This window comes from Daucus carota, chromosome 9 (genome assembly GCF_001625215.2).
Source record: "Daucus carota subsp. sativus chromosome 9, DH1 v3.0, whole genome shotgun sequence".
NCBI lineage: Eukaryota > Viridiplantae > Streptophyta > Magnoliopsida > Apiales > Apiaceae > Daucus > Daucus carota.
In genome coordinates, this window is record NC_030389.2 from 44,584,961 (window position 1) to 44,611,957 (window position 26,997).

The window sequence follows — 26,997 nt, forward strand, 5'->3', positions numbered from 1 at the left end:
CTCTCTTTTCTCTCCTCCTTGAAACTAACCACACTCCCAAATATTGGCTCCTTCCAATTTCTAGGCACCTTGAACATCATCTTTACAAATATAACCACCCTTTTTTTCACTTCACATTTCTAACCACCTTAAATCTCGGGCGAACATGTTGTGAAAGGGCTGTTATGTTCGCCCCTGGCAAGGGAGAACATAACAGAGGAGACATTATATGTTCGCCCCCCACAGGGGCGAACACATAAGGGCAAGAATTTGATCTGCATTGATTATGAAATACTCGCACAATTCTCTGTGCCTTGGTGAACTAGAAAAACTTGCACCTTTGCTGGTTTTTTTGTTTCTTTGATTTATTTAAAAATGTACATATAATGGATTTATTTTATTTATTAAAAGATGTACATATAATTGGTTGTTTTGTAAATATTGAAATGATAATTGAGTAAATTTGTTTTAGTTGAATTGGCATATAATTTGAATATTTGTTTTAATATTTTGTCTAGTCAATTTGCGATTTATAAGTTGAAAAGTGATACATTATTTGTGATATTATACTTTATATTATTATATTATGTAATTATATAATATAATATTATATTATATAATATTATAATCTATAATATTTAAATATTTAAATATTACAATCTATAATATTTAAATATTACAATCTATAATATTTAAATATTACAATCTATAATATTTAAATATTACAATCTATAATATTTAAATATTACAATCTATAATATTTAAATATTATAGCTTAAATATTTAAATATTACAATCTATAATATTATATTATATAATTACATAATATAATAATATAAAGTATAATATCACAAATAATGTATCACTTTTCAACTTATAAATCGCAAATTGACTAGACAAAATATTAAAACAAATATTCAAATTATATGCCAATTCAACTAAAACAAATTTACTCAATTATCATTTCAATATTTACAAAACAACCAATTATATGTACATCTTTTAATAAATAAAATAAATCCATTATATGTACATTTTTAAATAAATCAAAGAAACAAAAAAACCAGCAAAGGTGCAAGTTTTTCTAGTTCACCAAGGCACAGAGAATTGTGCGAGTATTTCATAATCAATGCAGATCAAATTCTTGCCCTTATGTGTTCGCCCCTGTGGGGGGCGAACATATAATGTCTCCTCTCTTATGTTCTCCCTTGCCAGGGGCGAACATAACAGCCCTTTCACAACATGTTCGCCCGAGATTTAAGGTGGTTAGAAATGTGAAGTGAAAAAAAGGGTGGTTATATTTGTAAAGATGATGTTCAAGGTGCCTAGAAATTGGAAGGAGCCCCCAAATATTCACTCTTGTGGAGTATCACTTCAACAACCTAGGCAAGCTACCTCAAATCTTACCATACCCAACTCAAATCTAGATCAAGATTTCCAAAAAATTCAGATCTAAACTTGAAATCTTGATTTCCCCTCTCATTTGATCACCATTTCCTTATATTTTTGTCCTTAATTTGATATATCGAATATGTTTCGTCTTTCGTATTCTGAAAAATCATAATGCCATGTTCTTGAATTTTTCTGTTCAAGATTTTCAAAAAATTCAGATCTAAATCATTTCTCTGGAGCAACTTGAATCTACCACATTGTCTTAAAATCATATTTTACGATATGATATACCGGGTAGGTTTGATTTGGTTTGGTTTGGAAAATTGGAAGACCATGTTCTTGATTTTTCTGCTCCTCCTTGCTACCACTACTACTCAAGGATGCACAGCACCACCAGTGAATTCATGTCCACCATTCACTACCACAATTCCATATCCATTCTCAGCTTCACCAGGCTGTGGCCACCCTTCATTCCCAATCAAATGCTCAGCTCCACAGTCATCTCTCTCAATCAACAACCTCAGCTTCTCTCTACTTCACTTTGAGCTGAACTCATCTTCTCTTCTGCTAACTCCCCGACCAAACCACAAAAAACACACTTGTCTTCCATCTCTCTCCACCATTCCTGACCTCCCCATCAATCTCTCCCAAACCCCATTCAAAATCTCTGATTCTTCTTGCTCTAGGCTCTCTCATCTTCACCAGTGCTCACCTCCAAGTCTGCCAAATTGTAGCCTTTGTTCTTGGGAATGCAAGCTCATCAAAAACCCACTAAATCTTGTTCACAACTGTGCTCCACAGCCTCACTCAATGTCTCAGCAAGATTGTCAGCCTGATGTTCTTGGATATCTTGATAATTTCTTGAAAATGGGCCTTGAAGTTGAGTGGACTCAAAACCCTAATCAAGAAAATCAAGCTGAAAATCAAGATTCATACTTTTCAAGCTGCAATACTTGTTTAACAAACAAGGGTACTTGTGGATACAACACTACTGACCCAGAAAAGCCCTTCATTTGTTTCAGACCAAAGCCTAAAATCTCACAATCACTACTACATCAACAATCATTTCCTCCTCACAAGGTCACAATTTTATCTCTATCTTTCATATTTATATGCATTTTCATTGCAATTACAATAGGTACTTTTGTTTTTCGTGCGAAAAAAATCACATCTTTGCAAAATCAAGAAGACCCTACCACTCAATTTCTTCATCAGCACCGCTCAGCTAGTCTACTGCCACCTGTGTTTACTTATGATGATCTCGAAATCTCGACAAATTATTTTGACCCAAAAAGGAAAATTGGTGATGGGGGGTTTGGATCAGTGTTTTTAGGCCAACTTGCTGATGGTCACATTGTAGCTGTTAAGCATTTGCACAAGCAAAACTCGAAAACCAAGTCATTTTGTAATGAAATTTTGATTCTTTCGTCGATTACTCACCCGAATTTAGTTAAGTTACATGGCTATTGTAGTGATCCTAGAGGGTTACTTTTAGTGTATGATTATGTTTCTAATGGTACATTAGCTGATCATCTACATGGTGTTTATAAAAAGGGCTCTTTGAAGTGGATTGTTAGAGTTGAGATTGCTTTGCAAATTGCATTAGCTATTGAGTATTTACATTTCTCTGTGTTGCCACCTATTGTACATAGAGATGTGACTTCAACAAACATATTTGTGGAGAAAGATATGAGGGTGAAAGTTGGAGATTTTGGGCTTTCAAGATTGTTGATTTGTCAAGAAAATGGGGTGATGCCAGGTAATGGACTTAACGGACCGGGTTCGGGTTGTGTTTGGACTGGCCCACAAGGGACACCGGGGTATTTGGATCCTGATTATTATCAGTCATTTAGGCTTACTGAGAAGAGTGATGTGTATAGTTTTGGTGTGATTTTATTGGAGTTGATTACTGGTATGCGTGCTGTGGATTCTAGGCGAGAAAAGAGTGAAATGGCATTGGTAGATTTAGTTGTGCCGAAGATTCAAATGGGGTTGTTGGAGGATGTTGTGGACCCGGTTTTGGCGGGCGATAGGGTGGCGATGGAGGGTGTTGGTGCAGTCGCAGAGCTGGCTTTCAGGTGTGTTGCAGCAGAGAAAGATGATAGGCCTAATGCTAGGGAGGTGGTGGAGGAGTTGAAACGGATACGGGGATGTTCACGTGGGATTGTCCGGTTGGGGAGTTCGACCAATGTGGTAGTTCCTGAATGTGGTCCTATTGTTGTTTGAATCTTCGAAAGTAGGACAATTTCAGATTCATTGATGTATTTGGCCTGTTGCGTTTAGGAACTCTTTTCCGAATGGCAGACAAAACTTTGAGAGACTTCCTATTTATAAACTTGCGTATGCATCCTTTTACTGAAGCATGAGTTGTCGACTTTCAACACATCGAAAGGAAAGGATATGATAATTGTGGAGTACTGTTTAGCAGCCGGCGACGAAGAAAGATGATAGGCCACATGGGGCTGTTGGTGTTTGAATGCTGGGGAGGTAATTGAGGTTAGATCTCACTGGAGTTGTGGTTTTAGTATGTACATATGAAATTTTGAACTGTATTTTCCCCACAGTTTCTGACTTTTGTTACTATGGTCCATCACAAATTTATTCTGGGGATGTAACTTGTCTACTATATAATGAAGTATATCGCTCTCAGGCTTAGATTTTTCTTTGTCCTCCCATTGCAGTATAATGAATATCCCTAGTGTGTTGCTTTATAACTTAGAATAGATCCTGCTGAAATTTTTGTGGCAACAGTGTCTATACTCTTTCGTGCAGCGATCACGTCTGCAGACGGCCATCTCTATTTCATGTAGCGATTAAGTCTGCATACTGCATATAAGTGTAAAATTTTACATTTAAGTCAATAGATTGCATATAAAGCAACAGTGTCTATACTCTTTCGTGTAGCAATTGCATATAGGCGTAAATTTTTACATTTAAGCCAATCTTTGAAAACCACTGTGCTCTATCTCGATAGAGATTGAGGCATACAAGAGATTTATTTAAGAGACATGAGATTAACAAAATACAAATTTTATGCTGTTTGTTTGGGGTGATACTTTCGCGGCGTATTCATCTGCTAGAGCTTCCTTGCTCATCCCCAGTCCTGCATAAGCCTTCTCCTGATCGAAAGCGCATGCCAACTCTAGGGCCTTGCCTTTCTCCCCTGCAGCTGCAGCTTCCCTACTCATCCCCATTTCTGAATAAGCCTTCTCCTGAGACAAAAACTCATATGATGAGTGTTTCTTACGCTATTGTCTTCAATCCTCCTATACAAGAACTGTTCTGATTGACATGAAGAAGTCATACCAGAAGGTACCACAAAAATGGGGCTGCTTCCCTCTTCTTCAACTGTATCTCAATCCCCGAAATGGCTGTAATGTAGTGAAATTAGAGTAAGAACTAGGCCTTTCGTTTAACTGGGTCAGAATCGAAGAAAGATTTATTTGCTTACCCTCCTTCGCTCTTCCAGTATTTAACAACATTATATACCGAATTTCATTTAAAACGTCAAGCTGCTCATCAGATGCCCCGATCATCTAGCACACATGAACAAAGACGGCATGATCAAACAGAACCAGAAGATAATAACAGTATAGATGTATTCATATTTATCTGGTTCCTACTACCTTACAGTTACTGGCGTTAAAAGCTGAACCAAGCAATTCTAAAGCTATTTCATAGTCTCCCTTTCCGTACCTATACATTGCTTCTGCCAGCTGAAACGATAAGAAGTAAAGTTTCAACAACAATTGAACAAGAACAACAAAAATTCAGAACTGCTTGGTTGCCGTTTGCTTAGTTCTTGAATATGCATATGCTGTATACAGTAGTCATACAGGGGTTCAAAGGACACGACAAAGCAAAAACAAAAACGCGAAGCAACAAACCTCAATTCCTCTCTGCATTATTTGTTGCTTCTTTGTTGTCATCCCAGACATTCTGCAGGAAACAATACATGACACTTTAGTGAAGATGAAACACAACTAATCCTTATGAGAGAGTCAACAATATGTGCATAACCTGTTCTTTAGGCTCTCAAGCAACTCTTCAGCCTCAGACAGTTTCCCAGTGCATGCTAAGGCCCACAATATCAACAAATCCAGGTGCCACTCAAGATGCCAGTATTGCTGAAATTTTTTGCGCGAGTCATAAAATAAGTAAACTCAGTAATTATAGCAGGGTCCGTGGAATTGGAACGAGTAAAAGAGAAAAACAGACAAGTACAAAAGGAAATAACATAAATATGCGCTTTAAAGCTGTGCTACACAGCCTTGTCTGGGAGAGTCGAGCCTGAGTATAATCTAACTGTCAGATTCTTAAAATATACAAATTCTTGGAAGAAGGTGAAGTGTCCAGTTGCAACATGAAGGATCAAGTCGGATCCCACACTTATACCGTGTTGTAACTCCCATGGATATGACCGAAAAACTGATGAGTTCAAGTAACATATGTTCTAAGAAAAATATTTATGAAGATAGCTTCTTACTTTATCTGTCAGGTAAGTTGCTAAGATCTTTAAACTGTCGCCAAACTCAGTTATTCGACCTCGTAGATAGACCCGCAATAACAAGCCAAGAGCATTCAAGAACACCTGCATATCAGAAAATTACAGCTCTCCTTTACATTGTTTACTATACATAGTTTTAGAAATCTAACTACATACTACTAGATACCTCTGCAGGTGAAGCATCACATCTTTCTAATTCCTTCCAAATGAAACAATCATAAACCTCTACAACTTTTTCGATAGATGATTGACCTTCCAAGTAACAAAGCGCGACATGCCACCAGTTGTGAGTAATCCTGGAAATTAAGTTCCTTTAGACATATTTAACACAAACCTTGAAATCTATGGTCGATGCTCGTTCAAGTTAAATGATACATGAAAGATGATAGAGCATTCCACGAATGTGAGTGATCTTTCATGAATTCCACTGCTTCTTTGAAGCGACACTCGAACTGAAGTACATGGCAGATCTGTAAACAAATACCCAGTATGAGATCCTAAAGAAGCCAATGTACTAAAAGAACTATTGGAATCAAGAAATGAGAAGGCCTGCCAAGCCAATACGAGTAAATATGGCAGTTCATCAAACATTTAGATAGAGGTACTCTTCCAGAAGTTACTAAACACCATCTTAAGTACACCTAATAGTGTGATTATGATAAGCATACAGGCCTGATAAATAGCAATGAACTTTTTACTCACAGCGTGATGCACCCATGGATCTTCCTCGTTGATCTCGAGCCCTTTTCTTGCTGCCTTTTCTGCATCAGCCATCCTACCAAGCTCTAATAAAGGAAAGGCAAGCATTCCATATATGTAATCTTCTTGTTCATTTACAGGTAAAACCTATTGTAAACAAACATTATACCAGAAGTGAAAGTTGTGTTAGATATCCAAAGCTACAATAATATGGTGCAGGAATAAGTGATTATTTATTATCTGGTTTCTTAGCCAGCGGGAAACAAGTTCAATCAAAATGCATTCAAAGCTCAAAAGATATTGTTAGATTCTTGATTATATGGCAACTGCTAAGAATTAAGTGATACCTGTTCGACAAGTTCCAAAGATAGATCAGGCCGACCCATGTAAAAGCAAAGCACTTGAGCCCTCTTCAGGGAAACCAGATCTTTAGGGAAATCATTCAACAGCTAGACAGGCAAAAAGAAAAATGGAGTCATATACAAATGATTTGAAATGACAGACAATGAAACCACAGAACTTTTGCATGAAAGTCATTACACATATACCAAAAAAAATATGGTTGCTTCTTGAACTGAAATTTAAACGCTTGATAATTCATAGATGCCAATCACAGCAGAAACTTAACAAAAATGGAAATCATGGAGTTCCCGATCAGTGGCAAAAGATGCCAAGCACAACAGAAACTTACCAAAAATGGAAATGATGAAGTTCCCGATCACTGGCAAAGATGCCAAGCACAACAGAAACTTCACAACAATGGAAATGATGGAGTTCCTGATCAGTGCAAAGATGCCAAGCACAACAGAAACTAAACAAAAATGGAAATCATGGAGTTCCCAATCAGTGGCAAAGGTGCCCCTAGTGCTACAAGACTTTTCTATATGAACAATCAGAAATATTAAGATAACAACTACACGAAAATCAACATATCTGATTCTGGGACATGGAAACTGATGATGAATATCAAGTCTATCTCAACAATATGAAGCTTAAAATTAACAACTTCACAATATCAATTGCTTTCAGTACTATTGCAATAACAAGAGCAGAGTTTCCTTAATCGTTTAGATATCCAGATAGACCAGAAACTAACATCAATAATTAGTCGGTGTCCACCAAATGCTTGTATGGTTATACAATCAAGAAAAGAAATTGCCGAAAACTAAAAAGGTAGAACCTTGGAGTGTAGATTGACAGCAACATCATCATCTCTATCAGGGGTCATCAAATAACTAACAGCATCAAAAACAGCTTTCTCATAAGAAGTAGCATGATCCTGAAATTTAACACATAAGGTCAATCTAAAAACACTCCAAAAAAGTCTACCAAGAACACTTTTTTTATTGATTAAGACATCTTTCAATAGCAATTTATATGAACAACAGACATATATAAAGAAGGAAAGAAAGAAATTACTAGGTGAGCTTTGGAAGCTTGAAGATGGGAAGATGTTAGAGATGGATTTGAAGAGGAAGCATAGAAGTGGGCTGTCAAGATATTGGCCAAAACACAACTTGGGTCTTGTTCAGAAGCTTTAACAATCACTGATCTCTCTCTTCCATAGTTAAGCACCTCCATTAATACAAAACCCATTAGTAAATTACATACAAATTCACAAAGAAAGAGAGAGAGAGAGAGATAGAGAGAGAGAGAGAGAGATGGGGGAGAGAGGGAGGAGGGAGAGAAGGAGAGAGAGGGGGGGAGGGAGAGAGAGAGAGAGAGGTACCTGATGATAGTATGCATTGATGAAAGAAATGCAAGAATCAGAGGAAGTATGAATCTCATAGCCCCATCTATCTAATCTTATCTGTCTCTGTTCTGACATTGTAATGAACTGATCTTATTTTGGAGACTCTGGCTTTTGTTTAACTGACTCTTGAAACAAACTTCTAAGAATGAGGCAACTCAAACACTATGTACTAAAATGGAAAATGCTTGGTGCACATAATTGTGTACAAAAACATGTACATAATGACACGTGGTGGATTTTAATTGGATGGCCCCCTGCATTTACACCAACCACCCCAATTAAAATTCACCACATCACTTGCCACATCATTATGTACAAAAATTCTGTACACAATTATGTGCACCTAGCACTACTCACTAACCAATATATACATGTGTGAATTGTGATTAATGATTGTAGCCTTGTCTGGGGTCTGGATCATGACACAATTCTTGTGGATATCATAACATAAAATGTGATAAGTATAAATTTGGCAGATTTTGGACTTAGAAAAATATGATACAAGTGTTAAAATCAGTGCTTTACTCATGGTATATTATTATCGGAGAAAATGGTCCCAAATATCTATTTTCAATCTAAAACATTAGATCGTGTAGTAATAATCCCTTTTTCACTTCTTAAAGCGGGATCTTTTAGTCTTTCCAAGACTTAAATACTATTTCATGTAGCATTTCAATCTAAAACTCTAAATCGTGTTATGTTTTGTATTAATTTTAGACCTAAACATAAAATATTAAATTATTCGGTGTTAATAAATGATATTTTCGACCATTTTTAACAACTCTGATCAAATTATTATTTATCATAATCAGAATACTCGAGTTTACATATTTTCATAATGCATCTCTCCCCAATCATGATATGTAATCATTTATCCGATCCATAATATGTATCATGAAAATCTGTATTACATTCGGAACATATTGTTTTAGCCTGAAATTTGATTCGTAATAAAAGCTACTCGTACTTGAATCCGAATTTTAAATGATGTTAACACTTAACATAAAGCAGAAGAGTCGTTGTTACAGCAAGAACATGACTACATCAAACACAACGACGATTAACGGATCATCACAATATGTCTCTATAATAGATCATCACAATAATCTTTGCTTAGCAAAATTAGGAAATTTTTGAGTATACTCTATTGCATGAATTTTTTTTTTACAAATATGGCTTATAGCCTTACAAATGAGTATCTGTTCTACTAAACTCTCGGGGTGAGTTAGGATCGAACCCAGGACCTGGGACGACAGAGGACAAGCTCTTTACCACTGAGCTATCCAACTGTGCGCCTATTGCATGAAATTAATCACTAAAAAACGTCTGAAAATGCAAGATTGTGTTGCGTTTAGGTCTGAAAATCACTACAAAACGTAACATCATATGAAATAGCGTTTAGGCTCTCAAAATGCTAGATCGTACAACGTTAAGGAGGAAAAGAGAGAAAACGCTACATGATCTGACGTTTTAAACAAGTGATAGGTCGAGATCATCTTCTCCGACACTGGTATTTGGAACCATTTTCTTCAAATTTGTGACACTCAGGGCCAACACCCCTAGTAAAACAGGCTGAAAGTTCAAATATCATTTTAAATTAGATGATTAAAGAAACATTGTATTCGGTGGCCGAACGAATCGAACCTTATGCTGAATTTACTACTAGGTCTGAGTTATCGATTTCAGGTAAAGATACAATATTCACAAGATTTATACTAGTCCATATCAGTACTTTACACAAGAAGGAACATGGGCTTGAAAACCATGTCTGAACTACTTGCATGAATCTAGATTGTATCAAGAATCAAGTTTTCGAGTGCCAGTAACTATCATACGCTATCTGTTCCATTAAGTACTAAGATCCCAAGAAGTTTTTTTATCTTCAAATCGAACCAAATCTGATATGCCAGTATGTCTCACTCGGAAGTTGGGTCTAAGACGGTCTGAGAATTTTTTTGTAAGATGGCCGAAAATTATGAAAATTATAATTATCAAACAGATAGAGAACAGGTTAAATTGAGAATCTTCATGCAAGAAAACACGAGTGAAATTGAATATCATCGGATTTTTATTATATTGTCTGATTAAATACATAGGCATAGGCCTTTAACGTCGATGACAGTTTGAGATAAACATTTAGAAGCTCTATCACCTTCTCAGTCCCTGGCACGATATTTTTAACAGCATCGTTGGAACGAAACCTGTCAGACCATCCTACCAGAACCGGAGTTTTTGTCATGTCAAGAAAGCACACATCAGACGTTAACTCGATAGCTGTCAGCCAACTCAAGAAGCTTCCAAGAACAATGTCGAGGTATCCAATACTATCCCCACCAAAGTAAGCTTTACCTTTGCTGCATTTTACAAATACCTCCTCCAAAAGCATCAAGCCTTCGATGATTTTCTGTTTCACCACTAACTTTTTTTCCTCCTGTCGTGTCAGTTTGAACTCTGTAGCTAGTGGAAACCACTTCAAAGATGCGGAGATTGTAATTTATTAGTATCAAAGGTTAAACAAGTGCTTAAAAAGTCCGTGATTAATCTTGATCACTGATTAATCGCTTAACAGTGACTCACTGACTTTGATTATAATGGAATTGTGTATAAAATCAATTTTATAAAAATTAGTCAAGAATCTGCAGAAGTCGGTCTTATGAGATTGATAGATCAAAATCAGCCTGATAGGTAAAAATATTATAATCTGTGGGGAAAAAATAAAAAAAAATCAAGAAATATCTCATTTTTTCCTCACAAACTGATACCAAATTCAGAAATTTGACGATTCTTTAACTGGAGAACATAAATAATACCTTGTCATCGATATAGGCTGCCCAAAATCGAGCTTCTGCACGATCAAGGGAATCAGAGGGTAGAATGCACGGACCACTAGTCCACACCTCATCGATGTACTGAACTATCACAAGTGATTCAGATACAGACCTATTGCCATGAATAAGAACCGGAACCTTCTTCTTTACAGGATTGGCATTCAGGAGGAGTGAGCTCTTAGAACTGAGATTCTCCTCGAGGTACTCGTACTTGATGGACTTCACGTTGAGGGCGATTTGGACCCTGTTAACGTAAGGGCTTGCACATCTGCCTAAAAGCTTAACATCACTTGTTGACATTATTAGTTATCATAAATTAGCAGATTTTAACAAATGTTTGATCTTTAAATTGAAGTCCATACTTGCAAATTGCGGTTCGTGACTGTGCAAAACAGATTATTTGCAATGCAGGTCCAGCAGAGAGCTTAGTTACCCAAAGAGAAGTATTTTACGTGAAGTTCAGATTCACAGATTCACCATATGTGTCAGCTTGCACTAATTGGTATTGTGAAATTTGATGTGTAAAACACTAAAAAGAGAAGCCATGAATTCTGAAACCAGGAAGAACAAAAGACCAATTTTTCTATTCATCTAACAATTTTGTGTAGTGCAATATTATGCAATACTAAAATTTACTATGCACAAGTATGTCTTCCACACATTTTTTGTCACTTCAAATTATCCGCAGAAAAATCAAATAAAGCCCGGAGAGTATGAATCTATTAGACCGGCTGATGAATCTGCACAACCGTGATGGAGCGAAAAACTGATAAAACCTGAAAATTCAGCCTTTTAGTTTTAGGAAACACATGCTTCTATGCTTGCTTGATTAGTTTCAGCAGGCTTCTCAGTAGATTCATAAAAAAAATATTAAAGTTGAGAATCCTTTGACAACCTAGTAGCTTATGGACTTAATATTTTCTGGGCTTCCCCAGAATCACAGAAACTTTATACCATCTTAATCCATGATCAGCCAAGCCAAACAAAATCTAGGCACATAGTTCTTAATCTGTTACTGATGAATTTACTATGATGTATGCAGTGATGCACATGGACACTATAATTGACAAATAATGATCAAAACAAGACAAGAAGTCATGTGTGATATGGAGCTGTGGACCATGTAGTAAAAGTAAGAGGAGGTTTCAACAGGGACACTTGTAAAGTCAAACTAACTTAATACAGCATGGTCAGTGGGTTAGTAGATGAAGACAAAGATGCTTACTTTTCCCCACCATTACATGATCTACAGCAGTTCAGATTCAAACTACAGAAGCATTGTATTTGTTCTTTTTGGTAAGAAAAAGTATTGCAGCCTGCAATACATAATCTGATGGATAAGCATTATCATATGAGTCATATCTATATGCAAATACGTAGACGGAACCATGATTTCGAAATAACTAAGACTAAATGTATTGTGATATTTCGATTTTTTTGTCAAGTTAAAATTTCAGTTTTTTTTCAAAAACAATGTAATCATATATGCAACCTCAACGCCATTACCGTGAAAATCAAATGTTTTCAACCAGCGTTCCAACCTCATTTGTAATTTTGACCAATTTTTTGAAAATAAATCTGAAAACATGAATATTTTTAAAAAATTTCCCAAAAATTTTGCATCTAAGTAGACTTCATTGCTGATTGTTACCTTGAAGGCTACTATGTCAATATTGACTAAAGATTTCGTCTATGAGGCTAACAAAAACACCACAACCATAGATGTTCAAAAAATCCGAAATCTGAAATCCGATCTGATCTGATCTGGAAAAAAATCTGAAAAATCCGATCCGAAAAAAACCCGGTCTGGCCCGGCCCGGCCCGAGGGCCTAAAACATGCCTAATATTTTCAAAAAAACCCGGATAAAATCCGGATTTTTGAAAAATCCGGGCTTTTTATAACTAAACCAGGCATAGTATTTTTGGAAAAGCCCGGCCCGGCCCGGCCCGGCCCGGCCCGATCTGGTTTGAAAAAAATTCGGATTTTTTTGGCCCGTTCTGGATCTGTGCATCTCTAACCACAACACATGAATATTAAAAAGTGAAAAATTACCAAGAAAATTTCAACACATCTTTAGGACTTTTTAACCAACACTTCAGAGTTTTGTACATGGGAAAAAGTGAGAATACGCAAAAAGAATGCACCAGCCGGGAATCGAACCCGGGTCTGTACCGTGGCAGGGTACTATTCTACCACTAGACCACTGGTGCTGTTGAGTTGTGCACCATTTCAAAACTACAAGACTTAGAACTACTCCCCCGTCCCATTTAATTTTATACGTTTATTTTTAACTGCTCGACACGCATTTCAATGCTTTTATAAAATATAGTTCCGTAATTTATTTTTGAGATTTTCTTTTTCTGTATAAAAATATAACATCCAAACTTTAATTCAGAAAAGAAAAATTTTAAAAATAAATTGCACAACTACATTTTGCAAGAGTATTAAAATCCGTGCCGCATCCCCGTCCCCTTAATGCCATTTGTTAACAAGAGAAATCATCTGTGTGCACTGCACCAACTCTATACGGATTATTTAAGTAGCTAGAGATTCAATTATTTGATTGTGATAGTGGCAGCACATAATACTTTTATATTAAGAACATGATCATGTCATAATCTTTGCTCTAATCTTATTTAGCTTTTGTCCCCATATCCAATTTTATATTTCCAGAAAGATTACAGACCACCACATCATTGCATTTTGTATTTCATACAACCAGAAACAATATTACATAGTGGACTTCCTCTTTGCAAATTGTTTAATTTTCGACATTTTAGTCACTCATTCTAAAATTTTATCTTTCGAAAAGAAAAAATTATTTAAAATGAGTTGAGCACAATTATTTATCAAAGACCGGGATATAATATGTACACCGATATTTTAGTCACTCATTCTAGAATTTTATTTTTCGAAAAGAAGAATATATTTAAAACGAGCTGAGTACAATTATTTATCAGATACCCAGAATATAAAATTTACATGTATTTTTGGACAACTAGAAACAATAGTACATGGTGGACTTCTTCTTTACAAATAAATATTAAATTGTGTAAACAGATAAGCCTGAGCCTCAACTTTTTCAACACTTTTCACATAGCTTTATCTAGACATTTCAAAACCATCAGCTTCAAGCAAGTCTAGCCAACTATTACCAAGATTTATCAGTTAGATATGCCTTTATTTCTCAAGTCATAACTGCCCCTACCCACTGAAATTTATGAGACACTAGTCAACTTTTGAAACTTTGTTCATTTCTTGCCCTTAGCACACTTTTTCTTTATATTGGCTACTAGATGTTCTCAACCATACATATGAAATGAAGAATATCTCAAATGAGAGAAATTTGAAGGACACGTAAACAAACAGAGTCGAGTCGAGTTTATTTAATGAGTCGAACTTGACATTTTGCTTTCTTTATTTTTGCTACTAAATGTTCAAAAAGCCTACATATGACATAAAGAATATGTCAAACAAGGTAAATTTGAAGGGTACTTAGACGAATAGGGTCGAGTCGAGTTTTCCATAAATAAGCTCAACTTAGACTTTTCTGCTGATACGACTGGAACATGAAGGGCTGAACATGTTCTGAAATTCATTATTATAAATATTACATTATAAATACTACTCCTGCCACCAAGAGTTTTAAATTTGTGTCTGTTTAGGCTGTCTGTACTTGCTGAGTCTCCTCATGTTGAGGTTACAGATGAGAGAATAGTATTGATCTTCTTGTTCTTATTCACTCTTGTTACTTCTTTAGTAATGGAAGGTGCTTTCAACTTTTTCTTCCTGTTTTGTCTCTGCTTGCTGCTTTTGCCTTATCCAATATCATCACTCCCTTTGTGTACTGATCTTGGTAAGCCTCTCTCTCTCTCTCTCCCCCTCTCCCCCTCCCCCTCCCCCTCTCCCTCTCTCTCTCTCTCTCTCTCTCTCTCTCTCCCCCCCTCCCTCCCTCTCTCTCTCCCTCCCTCTCTCTCTCAGTCTCTCTCTCTCACAAATTATGTTTTCTTTGATTGATATGGAACAGGAGCACCTTTTTCCCCACAGAAGCCTCTAACTTTCTGTCCATATAGTGGGAATGTCTGCTGTGATTCAGCTAAAGATTTACAATTGCAGAAGCAATATGAGGCAATGAACATATCTGATACTGCCTGTGCTTCTACTGTGAAATCAATCCTATGTGCAGTAAGTTCTTATTTCACATTTTATAAATTCTATAAATTTGGTTGTTTGGTACTAGTTTTCATGATATAAATTGTTATGCCAAGGTAAAAATTTAACCTTTCTAATATATGCAATGCAATCTGATCCTAGCAGCAATTAACTCATACTAATCCAACCAGATTAGACAAAGCATGAGAGTTTTATATTTGTCAAGTGACTTAAAATCAGAAACATTACATTCTTAGATAGAAAGGAAAGAATTGTGTGAGTTGCAACTCTGAATGTTGGAAGGAAGTAATCATAGCTCATTAGGCTAGTCATTGGGTGATCCTATCTTATCGACAAGTAATTTTAGAAGGCGTATACATATATTGCCTGTTATATAAATTTTTACTCAAACCGATACCAAAGATCATGGTCCCCTGGTACATGCAATATAAAGGTTCAAACCTGTCTAAGAAGAGAAATGGTCTGAATTTACTTCTTGAATGTCTCAGCTGCATTACCCGAAACAACTAAAACATCTTTCGTTTGTGTCATCATCGATATGGGCTTAGTTCATGTCATGTTTTAATGTTCTTGGCCAAGTTTATATATCACAGCACTTCTGGGAAAAAGGTTATATATAGGAAACTTAAATTGCAGCATCTTTGTGCAGACATGTGATCCATTCTCAGCAGAATTATACACTGCTGGATCCAGATCTCGTCCAGTTCCAGTCCTTTGTAACTCAACCGGTTCAGCAGGCTCATCATCAAAACAGGCTACAGCGAGCTATTGTTCATCAGTATGGGACACTTGCCAAGATATCTCTATAAAAAATTCTCCTTTTGCACCTTCACTACAAGGGGCCGGAACGCCTCAGAATTCCACTTCGTCGACATTGACTGATTTATGGCAGTCAAAATCTGATTTTTGCGACTCATTTGGTGGTTCTTCTGGGGATAATTCTTTATGTTTTGAAGGCAAGCCAATTTCCCTTAACAAAAGTGAAACTTTACCTGCTCCTAAAGGCATGTGTCTTGAAAAAGTTGGAAATGGAGCTTACCTCAATATGGTAGCTCATCCAGATGGCTCTAACCGTGCCTTCTTTTCTAACCAGCCTGGTAAAATTTGGTTAGCCAAAGTTCCTGAACAAGGGTCTGGAGAAAGTTTAGAACTTGATGAGTCTAGTCCTTTTGTAGATTTAACTGATCAAATTCATTTTGACACAAGCTTTGGAATGATGGGAATGGCTTTTCATCCGAACTTTGCACAAAATGGTCGTTTCTTTGCCTCATTTAACTGTGATAAGGTCTCCAATCCTGGATGTTCTGCAAGGTGTGCTTGTAATTCTGATGTAGGTTGTGACCCTTCCAAGTTACCTTCAAGTTCAGGTGCTGATGCACCGTGCCAATATCATATGGTAGTTGCGGAGTACAGTGCTAATGGTACAGCATCAGATCCTTCACAGGTAGACTTTAAATTAGCATTCACTTTCCATTAAGGTTTTTGTTCAGAATTTCCTAATTAACTTGATTTCTATATAATTGGTTCTAGGCAGAAACAGCAAAACCGACAGAAGTGAGAAGGATTTTTACAATAGGACTTCCGTCGTCAACAAGTCATGGTGGACAGGTGCTCTTTAGTCCTGCAGATAAGTACATGTACATCATGACTGGAGATGGTGGCCTTAAAGGCGAAGGGCATAACTTTGCCCAAAACAAGAATTCTTTGCTTGGAAAGGTCATGAGGATTGATGTAGACAACTTACCTAGTGAGTCTATCACTTGTTTACATATTCATAATTAAAATACTCATGCTCGACTTGATATTGCCACTTGTTTATATAATTCCACGTCACATGTTAATCATTATCTGTCTTGGATTGTGTAGCTGAAAGTAATGCAGATTTATGGGGAAATTATTCCATCCCACGGGATAATCCGTATTCCAAGGATAAGGAAGCACAGCCAGAAATTTGGGCAGAAGGGCTAAGAAATCCTTGGCGTTGTAGCTTTGATGTGGAGAGGCCTTCTTACTTTGTTTGTGCAGATACTGGCCAGGTTCGGATGATCTTAATTTTGTTAAGCTCTTCACTTTAAGTTCGTGTATGTTATTGTTTATACTTTACAAGAAAACAATGAGCTTAAAGTCATGACTTATTTCTGCAGGATCAATATGAAGAAGTTGATATCATCACCAAGGGTGGAAATTATGGATGGCCAGCTTATGAAGGACCCCTTCTTTATGACTCCAAACAATCTACCACCAAAAACAATACAGTAGATGTCATTAACCCAATCTTCCCTGTAGTTGGTTATAGCCATTCTGACGTGAACAAGAAGGAAGGATCTGCAGCCATATCAGGCGGGTACTTCTATCGCTCTACAACTGATCCGTGCATGTATGGAAGGTAAAAAAAAATCAAGCACCTCAAACTCCTTAATATAAAAAACCAGCTCTAAATCACATTCTCACAATGAACCTTTCGGATGTCTCAGTTATGTGTACGCAGATTTGTATGCTGGCAACGTGTGGACAGCTGCTGAAACACCAATAAACAGTGGAAACTTCAGTGCTACTTCAATTCCCTTCAGTTGTGCCAAAGATTCACCTATGAATTGCAGCACAGTTCCTAACAGTCGTTTAGCTGCTTTAGGCTATATTTTCTCATTCGGAGAGGATAACAACAAAGACGTTTATATTTTGACAAGCACTGGAGTTTACAGAATAGTTCAACCAAGTCGCTGTGATTTCACCTGCTCAAAGGAAGTAAAGACTTCTTCACCTCCAAATACGCCCCCTTCATCTTCAAACGGTCATCACACCTCAATCCAATATCTGTTTTCAAAGCTCTCGTTGATTTCAATCTCGTTACTGCTGGCATTTTCTTTATAAGGTGTGACTGATTAATTTTGTTGTACGCTATTCTTATGCTGGAACCTGGGATATATGTTACAGTTTTGCTTGCTGCACATTCAGTTCTCATTTTTTAGTTGATGAAGGCCGAAGTGCCATATACAAAGCTTCAATTTATTTCTGAACTATGAACAAAATTGAGGTTGCATTGTGCAACCAACAGCCAAAACATAGCTAAAAGACTGAAATATGATTTCCTTAATCAGCTCTGTAACGCGAGAAACTAGCAATCTCCCAGCAACTAAAGTCCCACGAGCAGTAAAATGTAAGAACACTTCCTGTATTCTGTAGAAACTTTTCAAGAGGACACTTTTCACAATATTCCCCAGACCTCACTTTTATTCCACAATGACAATGCCAACTAAGTTGGCTAGTCTAGTATCACATCACTATATATACCCTATATTCTTCACATCTCTTCTTCTGTCCCAATCTCTTCCCTCTGTAGCCATAGACATGAAGCTGCTAAATCCTTCCAGCATCATCCGATACTTTTCCGTCTCACTTATCTTCCTCCCTTCTTTCATTTCATCCCAGACCTGCCAAAAAACATGTGGTACTCAACCTGTGAGATACCCTTTTGGCACTGGCCTAGGATGTGGAGATCCACACTTCCAAACATATGTAAACTGCAACAATGATCAACTCACTTTCATCTCGAAAACTGGCTGCTACCCCATTACCTCCATAGACTATGATAACCAAGTTTTGTATATTACTGATCCCTCCATGTCAACTTGTTCCTGCACACAGCAAAGCAAGGGCTTTAGCCTAGACTGGAACGCTCCATTTAGCTTCCACGACGACACTGTTTTTGCTTTACTCGACTGCTCAATATCTTCTTCACCTATATACAAATCCATCAATGGTGAAAAGAACTCATCACTTCCACTATGTGATTATCAGGGAACATCTGTCTGTGATCATCTTTCCTCTTGCCAAGCTATCAGCAGGCTCGACATTCCAATCTCTACGTGCTGTGTTTACACACCTGTAGACCTTGGGCCAGCATTTGACATGAACTTGGAGAAACTGCAGTGCAATTCTTACTCTGGTTTATATGGATTTTTAGGCCAAGAAAACAACCCGGAGAACTGGAAATATGGGGTGGCACTCAAGTATAAGTTCAATTTTAACAATAAATATCCAACAGACTGTGATCAGTGTGAGAAGAGCAGTGGAGTTTGTGGCTACACTGAACCATCTAACTTATTTTCGTGTAATTGTCCTAGTGGTTTCAACACAACAATAGATTGTTTCGAGGGAGAATCTTGGAGCAGTGCTTTCAGACTCCTACCATTGCAGATTATCACTTTCTTGGCATGTTTTGTTGGATCAAGATTGTTGTAGATTGCGCTAAAGTGTCTAGGGCATTCACTTTCCATTGTATGTTTTCTGTTCTGAGATTTCTGCATATTGAATCGAAAATCCTTCATGCACTCCATTATTTAATACTAGCATGGAAAAATCATAAACTGGCTTTGATCAAGTCCGATTAACGTATAATCTGTTTTGCCAAAATCTCATCATCCGACTTGCGCCTACTGTGGCCGTGGAATAGATTTATCAGACCTATTGACAGGACCAATAAGCTCTGTTAAATAAAATTTAGTACATGCAAAAGCTAAGATGGAGCATTGTACTCCTGGCATCTGCAAAATTGAAGTCTTTTAGGCCTTAAAGAACTGTCTGTATACAAATAAGATTCTGCAAGTGATTCTTTATTTCATTGGACTAAAACTATGGAATAAGATGCCATCTTTTGAGCACTTTCATAGTGGAAGAATCAATATCTCAACTTTATAATTTGTTCTGTTTTTTGTTTGTTACCCGACTTCAGGAAGCTCCTTTGTGATAAGGAAGGCTTTTATCAATCCACCTTTTATTTCGGAGTCTTTGGCATCATTTTGCAGTCTGGTTTGCAGATCTGCAGATTCCGGGATAGTACTCATCTATCACTGATGTCTACACAATTATGGCATTATATTTTTATCCTATATAATTGTTCACAGCAAAAGAAAAAGCAAGGCATCAACAACAAAATAACAAAATAGTTGAGCCTGTACTGTTTTCTTTTTGACGGGGAACCTTTAGAAGTAAACCCCAGGTCTGATTCTCATAAAATTAGAGTTTACTGAACCAGAGTTTATATGATTGTTCTGTTTGTGACTCTCTCAAATAATAAAGCCATCTGATATATGTTCCGCACTCAATGCACCCCTCTACAACTGATCTGATATAACTTAACAAGTGTTTTTTCACTCATCGGAGGTTGATACCAGCCAGTGATAGCTTGGACCTTGTGATTGAGCTCCTAGAGCTAACCTTGAGTTTGCTGTAACTTGAGCTAGGATTCCAGCAGCTCTTTGACATGCTGTGTTAGGCCTATTCTCCAGAAATAGGCTCAAAGTAAGAGCAATACCTAAACGATTCCGGATCATGACACCAACCAGGGAACTTAGGCATCACCAACACGCGAGAGCTACAAAATCATCTGTCTGTCAGAGCAGAAGAGATAGCATATTAGCATGGGATAAGTAATACAATCGACTAAAGGACAATAAAGATGATCAGTAATTCTTTCTTAATAATAGGACAAACACACTGATTAAATCTATGTACTCCCTCTGTCCCGGTCAATTGTATACGTTTCTTTTTCACTGCTCGACACGCTTTTTAAGGCTCTTATAAAACATAGTTCCACAACTTATTTTTAAGATTTTCTTTTTTTGTATAAAAATATAAATGTTATACTTTTATACAAAAAAAGAAAATCTTAAAAATAATTTACAGAACTATACTATATTGAAGCATTAAAGTCCGTGCCGCGCTCCCGTCCCCCAATGTATACTATTGACCGGGACGGAGGGAGTAAGTTGAAATTGTATTCTTAACTATTACAGGACAACTAATTCTGTCTCATTATGTTACAGCTATTATGATAGTATAATGAACACTTTGTCTTATGACATAATACTCTTCAATGTTTTCATTCTGCCTGCCAGAACTCAACTCTATGGTACTGTAATACGTATCCAGTGCAACAGAATCCCGCATTCTTGATGTACAAGGGCGGAACCAGGAGGATAATCCAGGCTGAAGTCCCTGCTGAACCAGAAAAATCGATGATTTTTTTTTTTTTTTTAATCATGTCTTTTCCCTCAAAATTAACAGATTTCTTCATATGAGCCTCAACTGATTTCATCAATAAATTCATACGTTTAACTTATTCAGAATGGGAATTCGATTTTATTTAGTATGCCTAGACGAGACAGACGATAGAAACTATAGAGAATATCTGCATGACTGCATACTGTTTAAAATAAATTTCATTAATTATTCATTTTCATAATTTGACTTGCCAACAGAAAATTACAGCTTAAGATTTTGAAGTCTTAGAGATGATATTTGATCTATTTTCCACACCTGCTCGATCTAGTACATAGTCTAAACCAGATGAGTTAATTGACCAGTCACATTTCAGTTTAAGAATAAAGATAATTAATCAGGGCATGATTAATTAAACTGAAAATGAGATTCATGAAAAACTCATTGTAGATCTTGATTAAACAATTAAGATTGTCTTGATTAATTAAGCAAGTATGTTGTAGATTCCAATTTTATCACATCCTCATTTGTGCAGATTTGTTATTATCTTTTTACAAAAGTAAGTGCTTGTTTGGTATCATGTGGGAAGTAATTTCCTACAGAAACTTCAACTTCCCATCATTTCTAAATACCATTTAAATACTATAAAATTGTTTGATTGACATATTAGGTAATATACTTCCTGCGTTTATTTTTGTAGGTTTAACTTCCGATCTATTATATTTTAATAATCCTAATGTTTTTATTATAATTAAATGATAAATAATATTATTTGATAATAATAATAATCATAAATATTTATATGAATTTAAAAATTACTCCAATCTTTTTGGGAAAAAAATAGTCCATACTGATAACTACACAAAAATATAATTAATAGATTTTTTTTTATTTTTTATATAAAGTCGTTAAACTAATTAATTATTCAAACGTATTTTGAGACTATATATTAAATTTTTACACTTTTAAAATTTTGGCAAAAAAATATTATCAATACGTATTTTCTCAATATTTTTTTATTAAATACAAAGAATATATTTTATACTCTTAATGAAGAAATATAATTCAACAATAATATTTTGAGTTAAATATAATGATGATGATGATAATAATAATAATATTATTAATTTTATATTTTTTTAAATTTAACTAATTATTGTTATTATTATTATTATTATATGTACTAATATATTATTTAGTGGTGTATGTATTTTCAATCATATAATATACATAAATTAGATCTATCGGAACTTCCTAGGTATTTTAAATACCCGACTAACTCCCTGTCGAGGCGTTTAGGCAGAGGAGTAGTATTTTCATCATTTTTCAGAAAATTTTCACTCATGTGACTTTGAATTTCCGACATCCTTAGTGGCTCAGGCAATGATAGGATAATATCCTTCAGAGCTCCTCCAATGTCATCATTTGCTTCAACACTTCTCCTATATGAAATCTGGCTCAGTATTCCAACAGCATGAATCAACCGTCCTTGATTCAGATTAATTTCAGCTTCCGGATTTCTTTTTGAATGTCTAGACAAGCTGTCATATGATGTCCCCACCTCTAATAGAATTGGCCGCCGTATCACATTATTCCCACCTGCATTGTCAATGAAAAATCTAAAGAAATTTTGTTTTTGTTGTTTTTCTTTTCTAACCTCTGCCGCTTTTTATAATAGCATATTACATCATTTTTAAATTTATCTGAGATGTAAATTTATTTGATTCGTAAATAACAGATAAGAGCACAACTTCAATAATGAAATATAACTTAAATTGTGTGTGTGAGAGTGTTTTTGTTCTTATATTTCGCCCCCAGTTTATTAGATAGATATAGATTGAGGAATTGTTTTTCCCTTCGATGGAATTCCCAACAGCTTTAGAAATCCGGTCCTAATAATATTGTAAAACAAGTAATCTATGGTCAATTATATATGGCTCATACGGTGTGAATTTACTCTCCTCAAATCCGGTTTGAACAAACTCTTTCATTACGTAAAACCTTGCAACTTCACTTGTTATCATAATAAGTAGAACAATGACGCTACTCCACTCGATTAATAATAAATCAGGTCGTGGATTAATAATAAGTCATGTTCACCTTGATTAGAATGGTGGATACCAAATTGATAACATTGGAAAACAAAATTTTAATATTCAAATTATGTGATTTTTTACCGTTGCACGACATTATGTAATTCTGTGAATATTGTGATGAACATGATGATGATGAACGGGTGGAGAATGGTTGTGAGGTTATCAGGGTGCTGGATTTGGAGAATCAGATCACGAGTTTGGTTTCTAAGATGGGGTTTGTGTTGATTTCAGGTGTGGGGTGGTGTATATATATTATTTTTGTTGATGTGTTGTTATTTGAGGGCCTTCAAACAAACATTCAAATTAAATTTTTTTGTCAAGCTTAAAGAAAATTTAATGCTTTTTTATTTTTACTATTCACTGATTTTTATACCATGACTAATTACTAAATGCTTCTTGATTAAAAAAAATAAAAAAAAAGTCTAATTTTTTAATTTTTTATTTCAAAAATATACAAAGAATTTTTAATTTTTACTATTTCACCCACACATCCCCTGTTTTCTTGTGGTTGAAGGAGTTCAAGATCTTAATGTGCCAGGACGCTCAATTCTTCAAAGCGTGCTGTTAAAATCCTATGAATATTATGATGAACATGATGATGATGAACTGGAGGAGGTATATTATGATGAATATGATGATGATGATGAACTGGAGGAGGGTTCAGAGTTATTCTGGATTTGGTGACACATCTTCAGTATTGATCAGGTGTGGGGTGATGATATATATACTGGGATTGTGCCCGCCACGAGCTTAAATTTTAAAAAATTCTGTTTTTGCAATAATTTATAATTTAATGTTGTATATAAATTATTGTTAATAGTATCGGGGATTTATAGATTTTATAGAAATTACGTGTAGTTTGTTTTTTTTAATAATATCATGTATGATTTTATGAATTAAATTCCAAGGTGATTTTGATATCAAGAAATATATGGTACAGTCGATAAGAAAAAAAGTTTAATTTGCAAATCCCGACTCGAATGGCCGATACAACTTTACTATTTTTCAAAGATAGATCACCAACCAATATTTGAGAAAGCCAAGTCCAATTTGTCCATTTTGTTTTCAAACAACCCAGCCCAATTTATTTTCAAAATATGCATTTCTCTTTGCCAAGATCTGTACTCGGTTAATGCTGAACTTTTTGTGCTTCTCAGCCAACACCTTTTTAAAAAAAATCGATATTTTATGAATTACGTTATATATGTTAAATTTTATTATGTAAAAATTTTAAAAATGAAATTCTTTAATATAAGAATTTATATAATAAAAATGATTAGTATTTTTTTCATAACTCAATTTATGTGTTAAAAATTTAAATATCCGTTAAATATAGACTGATGTAGTAGGTAAATTCAATGTTTTAAATTTTATTTAAATGTTAAAGTATTATATTTAAAGATGTCCTGATGATATGTTAATAATTTTGAATGTATTTTGAATATACTTGTATTTTAATTCATTAACTGAATAATGAAGTATAACCTCAAAGTAAAGCATTTAAACTTGTGGACATTTGTTTTTTGTATCAATTAGATGATGTTCCTTTTCGGACAGAAAAAATCAAATAATATAGTTTCATAAGTAAAATTATATTCTTAAAATGGTGGTATTGAATTACTTTGACTTTTACTATCATTTTTATTCTTGAAAGGCATAATGCAGAGGAATGAATATTCTGGTTGCTTGCTTGGGCATAAATGTTTTTAATCATTTTTGTAAATTAGTAGTAATTGAGCAAGAGTCAATTTCCTCTTTGCATATTTAGGTAAAAGTGAATCTCTTAACTCTCACATCTTCTCAATTCTAACGTCTTAGAGTATGTAATTGTGTCCAATAGCTTAATCTCCTTCACTCTATTTCGATAATAATGCTTATATCTTGTAATCTTGTTTCTTTGCTTTCTTATCTTGTAATCTTGTTTCTTTGCTTTAAGTATGGCTTATGATTTGAAGTTCCCTGTTGAGTTCTTGAAAGCCACAATATTTGTCCAGTATGGTAGCCTCCCGCACAAATTGATACTCCCTTATTTCTTTTTCTTTTATTTTACGATGTCTATTGCTTAAATAAGCACCAACGGTTTGTTCCTTTTCAGTTTCTTCTCCATGTTTTTGTCGATCGCTTTGGGGATTCGTTGCCGGATATTGTAAATATTTAGACAATGGATGGAGAGAATTTTCCAATCAAATTCTTAGCAGAGGATGGGACTTTTTCTGACATGCATGACTTTTTCTGACATGCATGATCTTTTGACAAAGTTGTTCCCTAAACAATATCAGTTTTTTTTATATCAAGTACCTCGGAGGTCCTAAATTTGAAGTGTTTCTGTTAGATGGAGATTATAATTTAGGCATATTTGGTATGTGTTTTGACCTTGTTACATTTGTCCTAAGTGTATATATTGTAATGACATGTTCTTCCTTTTCTTCAGGAGTGCGAGTGCTTGGTTTTTTTCAATGCATGTTTATTAAAATATTTGTCAATTTCTCAAGCAAGTGGAATCTTCTGGTAAAAAATTTGTAATAATTAAGTTTTAATCCATTGGTAAGGATAATCATCGATCATCGGTGTATATATATATAAATGAGGATACCGGAGGTTTGGTGGCTAAAAAATAATAATCATATATAATTCTAAGTAGTTAAGAAATAGAAATTTTAAAAAAAATATAATAACTAAATTTATGGAATTCTAAATCATTAAGAAATAAGAATCTTAAAGAAAAGGAGATAATTCTAAACACTTAGAAAATAGGAATCTTAAATGAAATATAATAATTAAATTCTACGAATTATAAAAAAAATATAATTGTTAATTTAAAAAAATCATAACTTTAAAAGAAATATAGAATTATAATCCAAAAATCAGGAATGCTAAGGTTGGTATTGGTTTCTTCTCTGTGATTATCAAGGAACATCTGTCTGTGATCATCTTTCCTCTTGCCAAGCTATCAGCAGGCTCGACATTCCAAAGTCTCCCACGAGCCTAACCTCTGATACCATGTTAAGTGACCAATTCTCCTAAACCTCAAAGTGTTAGGAGGAGAGCATACCAGGATCATATTCTAACACAATCTCTACGTGCTGTGTTCACACACCAGTAGATCTTGGGCCAGCATTTGACATGAACTTAGAGAAACTGCAGTGCAATTCTTACTCGGGTTTATATGGATTTTCTGGCCAAGAAAACAACCCGGAGAACTGGAAATAAGGGGTGGCACTTAAGTACAAGTTCAATTTTAATAACAAGTATCCAACGGACTGTGATCAGTGTGAGAAGAGCAGTGGAGTTTGTCTACAACGTTGAAGCCTTTTAGGCCTTAAAGAATTGTCTGTGTACAAATAAGATTCTGCAAGTGATTCTTTATTTCATTGGACTAAAACTATGGAATAAGATGCCTACTTTTTTGTTTGTTACCCGATTTGAGGAAGCTCCTGTTGTGATAAGCCTGTACGGCGTTTTTGAGAATCTGATTCTCATAAAAATAGAGTTTTCCAAAGCAAATGCTACTGTAAAATATAACCTTGGTTCAGATTCTGCATATTTTTTTTTTTCTGATTTTAGCAGAT

The 26,997-nt window shown here is 35.3% G+C and overlaps 5 protein-coding genes and 1 non-coding gene across 6 annotated transcripts; 3 read left to right on the top strand and 3 right to left on the bottom strand.

Annotated features, from left to right (window-relative positions):
- The first annotated feature begins 1,324 nt into the window (after window positions 1-1,324).
- Window positions 1,325-4,020, top strand: LOC108200442 (LEAF RUST 10 DISEASE-RESISTANCE LOCUS RECEPTOR-LIKE PROTEIN KINASE-like 1.5). Its single transcript, XM_017368591.2, has one exon. The coding sequence runs from the start codon at window positions 1,654-1,656 to the stop codon at window positions 3,595-3,597; it is 1,944 nt and encodes a 647-aa protein (XP_017224080.1). The 5' UTR covers window positions 1,325-1,653; the 3' UTR covers window positions 3,598-4,020.
- A 223-nt stretch (window positions 4,021-4,243) lies between these two features.
- Window positions 4,244-8,469, bottom strand: LOC108200185 (uncharacterized). The gene is made up of 14 exons (XM_017368240.2): window positions 8,307-8,469; window positions 7,997-8,152; window positions 7,758-7,856; window positions 6,925-7,026; window positions 6,581-6,724; window positions 6,254-6,348; window positions 6,045-6,174; window positions 5,858-5,962; window positions 5,392-5,498; window positions 5,259-5,310; window positions 4,998-5,087; window positions 4,823-4,907; window positions 4,678-4,742; window positions 4,244-4,583 (listed from the first exon to the last, which is right to left on the bottom strand). Exons 1-14 carry the CDS (start codon window positions 8,403-8,405, stop codon window positions 4,386-4,388), a joined length of 1,527 nt encoding a protein of 508 aa, XP_017223729.1. The 5' UTR covers window positions 8,406-8,469; the 3' UTR covers window positions 4,244-4,385.
- Window positions 8,470-10,359: 1,890 nt separating this feature from the next.
- Window positions 10,360-12,437, bottom strand: LOC108202041 (glutathione S-transferase U17-like). Its single transcript, XM_017370409.2, has 2 exons — window positions 11,141-12,437; window positions 10,360-10,800 (listed from the first exon to the last, which is right to left on the bottom strand). The coding sequence occupies exons 1-2, from the start codon at window positions 11,456-11,458 to the stop codon at window positions 10,402-10,404; spliced, it is 717 nt and encodes a 238-aa protein (XP_017225898.1). The 5' UTR covers window positions 11,459-12,437; the 3' UTR covers window positions 10,360-10,401.
- An 861-nt stretch (window positions 12,438-13,298) lies between these two features.
- On the bottom strand, window positions 13,299-13,369 carry TRNAG-GCC (transfer RNA glycine (anticodon GCC)). The gene has a single exon. It is a non-coding gene; the product is annotated as a tRNA-Gly (tRNA).
- A 1,286-nt stretch (window positions 13,370-14,655) lies between these two features.
- On the top strand, window positions 14,656-18,349 carry LOC108202769 (HIPL1 protein). The gene is made up of 7 exons (XM_017371302.2): window positions 14,656-15,015; window positions 15,187-15,344; window positions 15,982-16,776; window positions 16,863-17,079; window positions 17,199-17,368; window positions 17,477-17,718; window positions 17,807-18,349. Exons 1-7 carry the CDS (start codon window positions 14,922-14,924, stop codon window positions 18,201-18,203), a joined length of 2,073 nt encoding a protein of 690 aa, XP_017226791.1. The 5' UTR covers window positions 14,656-14,921; the 3' UTR covers window positions 18,204-18,349.
- Window positions 18,350-18,445: 96 nt separating this feature from the next.
- On the top strand, window positions 18,446-19,663 carry LOC108202770 (uncharacterized). The gene has a single exon (XM_017371303.2). The coding sequence runs from the start codon at window positions 18,573-18,575 to the stop codon at window positions 19,572-19,574; it is 1,002 nt and encodes a 333-aa protein (XP_017226792.1). The 5' UTR covers window positions 18,446-18,572; the 3' UTR covers window positions 19,575-19,663.
- Window positions 19,664-26,997: the final 7,334 nt, after the last annotated feature.

Bases quoted from the DNA above. Each gene is read 5' to 3' on its own strand.
- LOC108200185 (XM_017368240.2), bottom strand. From the start codon at position 8,405: ATGTCAGAACAGAGACAGATAAGATTAGATAGATGGGGCTATGAGATT. The intron at 6,349-6,580 runs GTGAGTAAAAAG...ATTTGTTTACAG, and splicing joins ATCCATGGGTGCATCACGCT to ATCTGCCATGTACTTCAGTT. The intron at 5,088-5,258 runs GTTTGTTGCTTC...TTATCGTTTCAG, and splicing joins TAATGCAGAGAGGAATTGAG to CTGGCAGAAGCAATGTATAG.
- LOC108202041 (XM_017370409.2), bottom strand. From the start codon at position 11,458: ATGTCAACAAGTGATGTTAAGCTTTTAGGCAGATGTGCAAGCCCTTAC. The intron at 10,801-11,140 runs GTATTATTTATG...GCATCTTTGAAG, and splicing joins CAGCCTATATCGATGACAAG to TGGTTTCCACTAGCTACAGA.
- LOC108202769 (XM_017371302.2), top strand. From the start codon at position 14,922: ATGGAAGGTGCTTTCAACTTTTTCTTCCTGTTTTGTCTCTGCTTGCTG. The intron at 15,016-15,186 runs GTAAGCCTCTCT...GATATGGAACAG, and splicing joins CCCTTTGTGTACTGATCTTG to GAGCACCTTTTTCCCCACAG. The intron at 16,777-16,862 runs GTAGACTTTAAA...AATTGGTTCTAG, and splicing joins CAGCATCAGATCCTTCACAG to GCAGAAACAGCAAAACCGAC.
- LOC108202770 (XM_017371303.2), top strand. From the start codon at position 18,573: ATGACAATGCCAACTAAGTTGGCTAGTCTAGTATCACATCACTATATA.
- LOC108200442 (XM_017368591.2), top strand. From the start codon at position 1,654: ATGATATACCGGGTAGGTTTGATTTGGTTTGGTTTGGAAAATTGGAAG.